Source organism: Hypomesus transpacificus, chromosome 20 (genome assembly GCF_021917145.1).
Source record: "Hypomesus transpacificus isolate Combined female chromosome 20, fHypTra1, whole genome shotgun sequence".
NCBI classification, from domain to species: domain Eukaryota; kingdom Metazoa; phylum Chordata; class Actinopteri; order Osmeriformes; family Osmeridae; genus Hypomesus; species Hypomesus transpacificus.
The window spans coordinates 3124488-3135605 of NC_061079.1; the positions used below are offsets into that span (position 1 = coordinate 3124488).

At 45.9% G+C, this 11118-nt stretch overlaps 1 protein-coding gene across 1 annotated transcript in view; it reads right to left on the minus strand.

Annotated features, from left to right (window-relative positions):
- The window catches only part of nsg2 (neuronal vesicle trafficking associated 2), a 14720-nt gene extending 3817 nt beyond the window's left edge, over positions 1–10903 (minus strand). Inside the window, exons 1-3 of the mRNA XM_047043111.1 lie at positions 10753–10903; positions 10101–10272; positions 3870–3980 (exon numbers count right to left, since the gene is read on the minus strand). Coding sequence (XP_046899067.1) covers positions 3870–3980; positions 10101–10229 — 240 coding nt within the window. The 5' untranslated portion in view covers positions 10230–10272; positions 10753–10903. The remainder of the gene's footprint in view (positions 1–3869; positions 3981–10100; positions 10273–10752) is intronic.
- Positions 10904–11118: the final 215 nt, after the last annotated feature.

Here is an 11118-nt window from a genome sequence, read left to right on the forward strand (position 1 = left end):
GAGGACAATACAAATACATTTGATGTGATTTGATTTTACTTAGTAACCAGCCTTGTGTCTACTAACTTACTGCTACAGCTTATGAATCTGCTGAATGTGTGTGTACACCTAACGTGTGTGTGTACACCTAATAGATGTGTGTGTGTGTTCACCTACTGTTGATTACTGAGCTGAGCTGTTTACAAAGCGGGCAACTGCTCAGGAAAAATCTGGCAACTGCTCAGTCTTCCAGCTGCCATGTTCTTGTGTTCAGCTTATCTGTCGTCCTCTCTACTTCCTATCTGCTCAAACAGGGCTTGTTGTTCTTTACTGGAAACTATGAAGAAGGGATCAAACACTGCTTTTTTCACTTGTTGGAGGGGAGGGAGGGGGCAGGGAGATGGGGGGCCAGGGAAATGGGGTGGGCGGGTTGTCTTATCCAAGCAGGCTGACAGTATTCATCTGACGTGTAATTATGCATCTGTTGTGTTGGTAATTTGAATGTACTTCCTTTTTAGGCCTTTGCCACCACACACAACATCAATTTTAGTTAAACATTTTCACGGTTGGCTTGTTCTATAATTTTTACCATAAACATCAGGATCGTGTTATGGCTAGAATCAGGCCCTTCTCTCCAAATGCAGTTGGTCACAACACAGTGAATGGACGTAACCAGGCCCCCCCTGAACCTTCCAGCACCAGGGACAGCAATGCCAGCAGGTGGAGTGGGCAGAGTTTTCTGCGACACGCCCTGCTAACAGACAGACTGGTTGGTGCCCATCAGCTCTCAGCGATCCACAAACCAGAGCAGGCAGGGACAACGAGTGCTTCAGAGTGGGTGAGGGCAACATATTATTTGAGAGTTAAATCCTTCCTGCTCTTCGCCCCCCCACGTGCAGGACTGGTAGACCATCTTTCAGGAGCTTGGCTCTTGAAGATAAGACACAATGGAAAAACATCTACTGGGATTTAACTGTTTTTTCTTTCTGTTTGTCCTTACATGCACAAGCCGTGCAACCCATCTTTTTCTGTCTCCGACTCAAGATTGTGTACGTCAAAGCCATCAAACTCTGTGGTTGTCACAGTGTGTACATACAATATGTATGTGGTGTGTGTACCTGTGTGAGTATGTTTGGGTGTGTACATGTTGTGTGTGTGTATGTGTGTGTGAGAGAGATCTGTAAATGAGGTCAGACTGCGCCCCAAACCAACATGGCGCTACAGAGGCTCTTCGCCATCTTCCCTTCCTCCCATGGTGCACCTGGGTGTTGTGACTGTTCCTTGCCTGTTGTGGTTGTTGTTTGTGTTGTTGGGGATTTGTTGTTTTGATAGGTTTTGTTTCGGTGTTGTTATTGTGGTGGTGCTGGTGGTATTGGTATTGACGTCAGTTTTAATCCCTCCAGTAGGTAGAGGAGGGATTATTATCTGACTGGGATTAATGATGCAGCTTCCAACAGTAAAGGACCAGAACCACAACCTTGAATAGAACGCATAACAGCTGTCTAAAAACCAGAACCAGAACACACTACAGTTCTCGAAAGATCAGAACAAGAACCAGATCAAGACTAAGGGAGAGGAGAGGAGGAGAAGAGGAGGGGATTAGAGTACTAGGTCGGTATTGAGAAGTGGAACACATTTAGATGCATTAGAGCAGACGGTGTTCTCCCGGATCTCATTTATCATCATGCTAATGGTGCACAGTCTCCATGGAGACAGCACAGCGTGTGTGCATGTCAGTGTGATTGTGTGTGGGTGCGCATGTCTGTGTGCGCGTGTGTGTGTGCGTGTTGGCGAGTGTGCGTGCATGCGTGTATGCGTGTTTGTGTTCATGTAAACACACTGTTAGATCTAATGAAGACATTCTCTGACTGAGACAAATGAACTCCACATACCCACGGGGAACACCTCTTACACACCCATATGCACACACACGTGCATGCACGCACACACACACACACAGAGACATAAACCGAAAGCACACAAATACACGTTCACAAACACACAGACCGACATCAGACAAACACACACAGACATACACACAAATATACATTCACAGGAAAAGAGAGGGAAGGCGAGGAGAGGTGAGTACAGAGGAGAGGAGTGAGGGGAGGAGAGGAGGGGAACAAAAGTGTTTCTCTGGGAAAACGGCTCTGACATCATGGTGCCATGGAGACCCACCCACTGGAAAGAGAGAGAGAGAATGAGGGAGACAGAGACGGCTGGAGAGAGAAAACAAGAGGCAAATTCACTGGTGAGATTGATTTCAGCAGTGAGAGAAGCCCTTCAAAATCAACACATCTCTGCACATCTCCTCCCTTTTCACCCTGCCCCCCACCCCCCATGTATGACATGGATGTCTGAGTGAATTACCCAATCAATATCTGGCGTTTACCCAGGTGGTCTTTCTGATTGGCTGTCAGGAGCTCTTGGCATAGCTCCATGGCTACGGGCCAGGTAGGTGGAAGAGTGTTTGTTCACACACACACTGACACACACTGACACACACATACACACAATCTCATACACACATTTATATATAAACACTCACACACACATCAGATCACACATACACCACGCTCCATCAAAAAGAAAGCTCAGAATGAAAGGATGGAGAAAGGACAGATGTAGAAATGTGTGTGTTTGTGTGTGAGAGAGTGTATTTGTTCGGGTGTGTGTGTGTGTAAGGCATGGGCAGTCAAGCCTTTCAGCTTTGCTTCAGCACACAGGCAGGCACAGACAATCTGCCTCTCAATCACTCACAATCCTGCTCACATAGGCCTGTGTGTGTTTGTGTGTGTGTGTGTGTGTGTCAGCCTGGCTTCACAGCCTGTGTCCGTGTAGAATATGTACATATCTCTCTGCTTGTCAGCTTCCTCAAATAACTTTCACAAGCTGGCTCCTCTCCTCTATACCTCTCTGCTCTGCTCACCATCTCCATTTTCTCCTGACTTCTCCTCCTCTCCTCCTTTCTTTACGTCCACCCTCTCCTCTCCCATTTTCTCCTCTTCTTTCCTCCCTTCTCTCATCGCTTGTCCTCCTCTCCTCTCACATGCTGATTTCACACTGGACCCTGATCCTAATGCCGATCACGTCGAACATGGCCAACAGGCAAACCTCCTGCTATTGTTACTTTAGGCAGATCATGCACACACACACACACTTGTGCATACACACATACACACATGCATACACGCACACACACCGTCATCCTCTTTGTATATCTCTCTCTCCCTTGTCTTGTTCGCCTCCATGACAGTGTCTGACAACAATCTGATCACACACACATATATGTACACACACACACACCCACTCTCAGTTATTAGGACACTCAAGCGTGTTTATGCATGAGGCCCTGCTGCCATGGCAACCTGTGCTTGGTAGAGAAGGTGCCACAGGAGGATCTGAGACACTTGAATGAATGACACGAGTTCTGACGTCTGTGTGCGTGTGCCTAGACCAGGCCAAACAAGGCCAGGCCAGGCAAGACCAAATGTCTATTGAAGTCTAGGAGCAGTTTATCATCCACCAACGTGTAGCTGGATATGCCCTGTCACAACGCATCAGATTAAAGACTGGATGTGTGAGAAAATGTGTGTGTGTCAGGGATGTGTGTTCTAAGGCCTACCCAAAAATGAAAATATCTCAGAAAAATGATGCACCGGGTGCACATCGCAAAGTAAATAAGAAAAAAAACATGCCTATCCATATTTTTCTAGGCCTACCCAAAAATATGATTCTGGCTACGCCCCTGGTGTGTGTGTGTATGTAAGGGTGTGTGTGTGTGTGTAGTGTCTGTGCGTGTGTGTAGTGTCTGTGCGTGTGTGTAGTGTCTGTGCTTGCATATGAGAGAGTGTGCGTGCTTCAGTGTGTGTGTGTGTGTGTGTGTGTACCTTCAGTCTCTCGGAGACCCCGTCCGTGAAGCTGATGGTGAACTCCTCCACCTTGGGAACCTTCAGCCTCTTCTTCTCTGTCTGGAACTCAGTCCTGGTCTTCACCACCACCTGGATAGAAGAGGAGGAGGAGGGAAAGAGGGATAGGGAGAAGGATGGAAAGGAGGAGAGGGAGGGAGGGAGGGAGGGAGGGAGGGAGGGAGGGAGGGAGGGAGGGAGGGAGGGAGGGAGGGAGGGAGGGAGGGAGGGAGGGAGGGAGGGAAAAAGGAGGGAAAGAAGGAGGGAAAGAAGGAGTGGGAGAGATGGATAAAGAGAGCAAGAGACAGAGAGGGATGAATGGAGAGGGAGGGGGGTGGTGGAAGAAAGGGATGGTAGAAAGAGGAGGGAAAGTGGGATGATGAGGAGGAGGGAGAGAGTGACAGAGGGAGGGAGGAAGAAACGCAAAGAGAGAGGGAGATAGAGATAGATATATATTCAAATTAATTAGTATTTTCTGAAATTCATAGTGTGCATTGCAATAATCATCAAGTCAGACAAACAATCAGACAACTACGATAGCAACTAAAACAACAACAGCATCAACAACGAACAACAACAGACCGATACATACATCTTACCAATGTCCTCAGAGTACATTGATCTTTTATCCCTGTCCTGTATACCAGCCCAGGGAGTTTGGCCAAGTGTTTGTCACTTGTCTATACTGTGTAGTCTCTATTCACCTCTGTGATAACACAAAGACTGTGGCAGAAGTATGACATAGTGGCTACGTTAGAAAACATTGCAGACTTCAATGGTTGTTCCATTAAACACCCACTGCCAAACATTTACAATTTTGTCAACTGGCCCACAAGAAGAGGGAGGACATGTGCTTTGGAAACCCCATTTCTAGGGGAGAGAGAAAGAGAGAGGGAGAACAGGAAGAGGGAGAGGGAGGATGGAAGGATAGATAGATAGATAGGTAGATAAGAGTATTTCCAGAATCATGACACCCTCCCATCTCCTTACACCACTTCCTTCTCACGTCCCCATGACAACAAAAAGCCACTTGTCATGTGAAGCACAATCCCCACCCCTCATCCAATCACCTTGACAGTTCATTTTCCTCCTGAATTACTCTGCTGTCTCCAGGTGGCTTTCTTGTGTGATCTGAAGAAGCCTGTTAACATGATGATTGGCTGGTTCATTTCTCATTCTGGAGGAGATACACTGCAGTCTGAGAGTATGGCTAGCTGTGTGTGTCTGTGTGTGTGTGTGTGTGTGTGTGTTTATATGTGTGTGTGTATGTGTGGAAAATATGTGTGTGTGTGAGTGTATGTGTGATGTATGTAGATGTGTGCAAGCTATACTTACCTATAGTCTAACGGTACTCCAAATACACTATGACTATCTTACACCTTACTACACCTTGACTATTCTTCAATTGCAGTACAAATACACTAACTATATTCCCCTCTCTCTCCCTCTCTCTCTTTCTGTCCCTCCCTCCCTCTCTCTGTCTCTCTCTCTTTCCCTACCTCCCTCTCTGTCTCTCTCTTTCCCTCTTCCCTCTTTCTGTCTCTCTCTTCCCTGTCTCTCTCTTCCTTTCTTTAAGTTCATCTCTCCCTCCCTCCCTCCCTCCCTCCCTCCCTCCCTCCCTCCCTCCCTCCCTCTGTCTCTCCGACTTTCTTTTTCTGTCTCTGTTCCTCCCTTTCATTTTCTCTCGATCCTTCTCTCGATCCTTCTCTCTCCCTCCCTCCCTCTCTCCCTCCCTCTCTCTTCCTGCCCCACCCCCTGTATATCCTTCTCTACCTAATATTCCTTGTTAGGGATAAACACTCTACTCCTCCTCAAAGGTTACAGGCACCGAAACACACATACCACACACACTCAAACCCCTTTAAACACAGACACACAGATCACACCCACATATACCACACATACGAACATCCTGGCTCTCTTTCTATCACAACCACACAGGGGGAAATCTATGAGCATGGCAACTCTAATCACTAGTAATTACTGCCTCCATAGAATGGCTAAGTAGAGCACACAGTGTTATGATGCCCTGGTTCTCTGCCTAACCGTCTGGTACTCTGATCACCTGGTTCTCTGACAGTTTACCACCTGGTTCTCTGACTGCCTGGTTCTCTGCCTACTGACCGCCTGGTTCCCTGCCTTCTCTGACTGCTGACACATGCAGAAACACACACACAGAAACAAAAACCCACACACACGCACAAATATGTACACAAACAGACCCCTCCCCCCCACACACACACACACAGAGATACACACAGGCACATTGCCACTAGTCCTAGACTAACAATGATTTCCAGTGGTGGATAATCCAGCCTGGGATTAGGCTTAATCCTGCCTGTGAGTGTTGTGAGAGAAAGAGGAAGGGCTGCTTGGGGTAGTCTCAGCACATCCTCACTGTCACACACCAGGGAACACACACTCTGTATCCTCTGCCACATCAACACACTGTGGTTGAGATGTTGTTGTTCACCTGTAGTAAGATAGGCTACTATTTTTATGGGTAGCTGAGATATGGTTATGTGTGCAAGATATATTAACTATTGTCTAACAGTACTCCAAATACACTATGACAGTAGCTACACTTTAACTATTATTTAAAGGGGCAATTGACTGCAAAACCGATTTTACCTTGTCATTGTTGAAAAACGACAGTTCGGAGGGTAAACTGAACATACCGTGAATATCAAAGTCCATTGACACCTCTTTCCTATTCAAATCTCAAAAAGCAAAAATTTGGCTGTAAAACGCTAGCTTTTCAACAAAGCCACCGGTCCTACGTAGGACCGGTGATCGCCCTCTTATTGGCTCTGGTCTGTATCTTTGTCACGCCCCAGAATTTACATCCAGACCAGCCCGAGGTAGCGTCTATCTCCGATACTAGTTTAGCTGCGCGCTGCTCTGTGTAGGCTACGTATAAGGAATTACAAAGAAGAACGTTTTGAATTATAACAAGGATATTGAAAATGGACCACGGTCGTAAATGCTGTGTTCCAGGCTGTACAGGGAAGGCTAACACTCACAGTCTTCCCAAGGAGCCAAACATTCAACAGGCATGGCTGCTGTTGTCTATGAGAAGATCCCGGCGAAGTTCGACACTCAATCATTCATTTGCTCTGAACATTTCACCCAAGACAGTTTTGACAACCTTGGACAATTTCAAGCAGGATATGCTAGGAAGCTGAACCTGGAAAGAGGTGCTGTTCCAACCGTATGCTCATTGCAACCGCAAGCTAAGGACAGTATGATGTTGTGCTAACAGTTATTAGCAATGCTAACGTTTCCTGTATATAGCATACCAGGTAGAATGCTAAATACGTTTCTACACACATCAAATGACTCTAGCTAGACTAGCTGTAGTCGGCATTAGAAGGGAAGCTTCCGAAAAATAGCCAGAAAACGAACTGCAGTCTGGCTTATTGCTAACGCCTGTCTAGATAATCTATTTGAAAGAACTGGAGAAAGGCAGGTTCTAGATACAGGATACGTTAGCATTGCTATTAACTGTTACTAGTAACACTTAGACCAGGGGTCGGCAAGTAACTTGGGCCACGGGCCAGTATTTTTCCTCGCCACTAGACGGCGGGCCAGAGTCTGGGTTACTGCCTATTTAGACGCTGCGATAGGTGCCCTTGCGATACGTGCACTCGCAACAACTAGGCCTATATGGAGAATGGGTAGGTCTACTACAAATAGCTAACGATAATAAACCATGTGCATGAGCCCATTGGTGGTCTGTTAACGAACTGTATCAACATGGTCGTCACTGTCATCCCAACGTGGTGGGTCGTCATCGTTGGTGCACATAAATACTGTCATCAAGTGAGAATAGGATTACTAGGACCTAGTCAAGGTTTTAATGTGAGGTGAAATCGGAACTTCACATTAATGCGAGCAAAAATTTAATTTTTTACCTGGCTTTTTCAGTTCCTCCTGGGATCTTATCCCTTCCATTTTATTTTTTTCGCTTCAGCTTAATCTAGCTAACTCCCTCCACAACAATAAATTATGGTTTGTGTTTGAGAAACATGCGCGACAACTGAACTGCACTTTTTAATGCACGGTCTGATCATGCGCTTAATTAGATTAAAACATAATGTAGCCTATTAGCTTACTTTTCAGTCACACAGTAACTTAACAAACTTAAGGCATATCCTGTTATTCGGTGTGTGAAAAAAACAAAGAGAAAGCAGGCGATCTTCTGGCCCAATTTATAAGCGGGCAAAGCGGCCCACCGTGAATTCTCCCTATTCTCCCGATGGCCATTCCGGGCCTGAAACTATAAATTAATAAGCAATGTCGTGGGGGGTGCTATCGGGGTGCTTTGGTCTTTCTTGGGGGTGCTGAAGCACCTGCTAGCCCCTTCCTAGCGCTGCCATAGAGAGCGCTGCCCATGATTACTAACCATAACTGTGCTTTCACCTCAGGCGATCTGTCAGCCGTGAGGTGTAGCGATCATATGGTAGCGATGACATGGCGAAAAAATACTTCAGAAAAGTCAATAAGTGTATTCGACTTCATGCAGCGACGGCAGCGCCGACAGCCGGCTGCCTTGAAGCTGAGAATGCCATTGGTTACTTCAAGTCAACCGGGCTGCAGGCGACGCCGGCGCTGCATGAAGTCGACAACATCTAATGACACCATACCCAGTTTCCGGTTTCAAAATAAAAGTCGACGGGGAAAAAAACTTTATAAAAAATATATAATTGGAAATATTTTGACGGGCCAAATAAAATCGCTGGCGGGCCACAATTGGCCCGCGGGCCGCCTGTTGCCGACCCCTGACTTAGACTGTAGGCATGTAAACAAGTTTAGCTTGCTAGTTAATGCAAGAGCATAGGTAGAATGTGTGATAATTTAGCCTAGTTTATTGGCAATGGGGCTAACGTTGATTCATGTTCCTGACTGTTTCATTCAAATAAATAACCTGTGTAATGAAAATCTACAATTCACGATGCATGTTTGTCCAGATCTTTGTCATGTTATTTTACAGCAAGATATCTAGAGCTAGCCTAGCTAACTAACTGAAGCCGAGTAGAATCAGGATATGGTTTGGTTGCTAAGCTGTAGCCTAACGTTCTACCCACCTGAATCAATCCAGTTTGCTTCAACAACAGAAGTGGAAACAAGTAATGTTATCATTTCAAATGATATATAGTCAATCTGTTGAAAACAGTGTTGTGTACACAATAGATTTATTTGCGCATTTTTATTTCAAGTCTCCAACTTCGGTGTTGCTGTTGGCCTGTTGCGTTTTTGCTCCCAGCTTCACTCGTTGATAACCAACCAATCAGCGCGCAGCTTATCTAAATATTAATGAGCATACCATAAAAGGAGAAAAGCCAGTGTTTTTTCCCGGGAACATTTCAGAGGCTCTGTCAGAGGGCATAGAACAGCACACGGGCCATTTTCAACCCAACCAATGTTACATACCCTATTCGGAGACCTTAAGGAACAGTGTGAAATACCCAAAAAACCCAGTCAATTGCCCTTTTAATTGCAGTACAACTACCTATAGTCAAGGAAGAGGAGACTGTTCATTGAGAATGTCAAATGTAACAGAACAGATCAGTGTTCAGACACTGTGTTTGTTCTCCTGTGTACATATATGCTAGTACATGGGGGTATAATAGAAGAACGGTGTTGGTGACGTTTTAAAGAACAAGAGAATGTATTCCTTTTTTCAATTAAGACGCAATTAACAGTTGCGGACAAAAACTAGGCAGAAAACCTCGTGATTCTGCAACTATTTAATGTTTTGTGACACTTTCTAATAGATCGTAGGTCTTTAAGTGTAAATCGCTATAACAACGTTAGGCTATACGTTTTCCTTTGCCACTTGTTTTTAAAAACGCTTCATCAATACGACGGAAGGTCTAACAACACACACTCCAGATCACGGCAGCCATGCGACTGGTACGAAAAAGACTCAAATGGTATCTTCCCCCTCCCCCCTCCCTAACCCCCCCTCTGCGCTCCAAATCTGCTATAATCTGCGCTGTGAGACAAAGGCCGCGGGGGACCGGGAGAGGAAAGGAGGGATGCTTTTGTTTGTTGTTTTTTACGTAATGATGCTCGGGGAAGGACACCGGTAAAGGTTGGCATGACTGCCGTCGGAAAGACAGAGAGAGAGAGAGAGAGAGAGAGAGAGAGAGAGAGAGAGAGAGAGAGAGAGAGAGAGAGAGAGAGAGAGACGTCCACTGATTACCGTACCTTATCAGGTGCTTGGCAGTGCAGGTTACCGACGTCCAGTGGCGTGATCAGGGGAACGTTCTGGAAGCCGTCCTCTACACTTACAGCTTTGGCGCCCTTATCTTGTAGGTTACTCCCCAATTTAACCATCTTCAACGTCTGAAATTCAACTAATACCTTTCCGAGAAAAATCCTGTGGAAATAAATCATGGGAGGCTGTTAAGACGAGTTGTAACCCAATAGATCGGTTCCTATACGCTTAATAACTAAAACAAATAGGCCTATGTAACTAGTTGGCCAATAACTACAAAGGTGGCTTAACAGCTACATGCGTAGTTTTAAGAAAATAGGACACTTGATATTTTGTTGACAGGTACACTGTAGGAATGAGAATGGAACGTAACCAAGCAAACAGCAGAAATACGAACATTTATTTACATATCTATGTTTAACTAAGAGCTTATGATGCGACCTTCCAGCTACGTTTTTGATTCTCATCATGCAGGCAAAAAAAAGCTAAAATATCTATTATCGTATTGCACCGCGCCCGGGAACGGCAACCAGACACCGAATCCTGTGCTTTTGGCTCCCAGCATAAGCTACATCTCACCTGCTCCGTTCATCCTCTAACCTTACACATGAACACCCTTTGAACAAACAAACGACTACTTACGTCTTCAATTGTTCCCTCTTGAAGTTTCCTTGATTTTTTCTGTCGATGATAACACAACGACAAGATAAGAGAAGCGCAGAGCAGAGTGCGGAGGGTCGGGTGTAGACGCGGTGTTGGTCGCGGAGTTTATCACCAGTGGTGCTGATGAGAGCGCGGAGGACGGACTGGCTGGCTGGCGTCTCCCTAGGTAACCCAGCCTCCTAGCCAACCACAGCTTTCCCTTGCTGTCTGCTGTTGACGATGGTTCCGCTAGGGGGGTTTTCTATCGAAAACAACATGTTTGCCTGTCTGAGGGCACGTTCGTCCAGAGTTCTTTATCTGAATATTTACCGCCCTCTACAGACAATGACTTGCAAACGCGAGCGC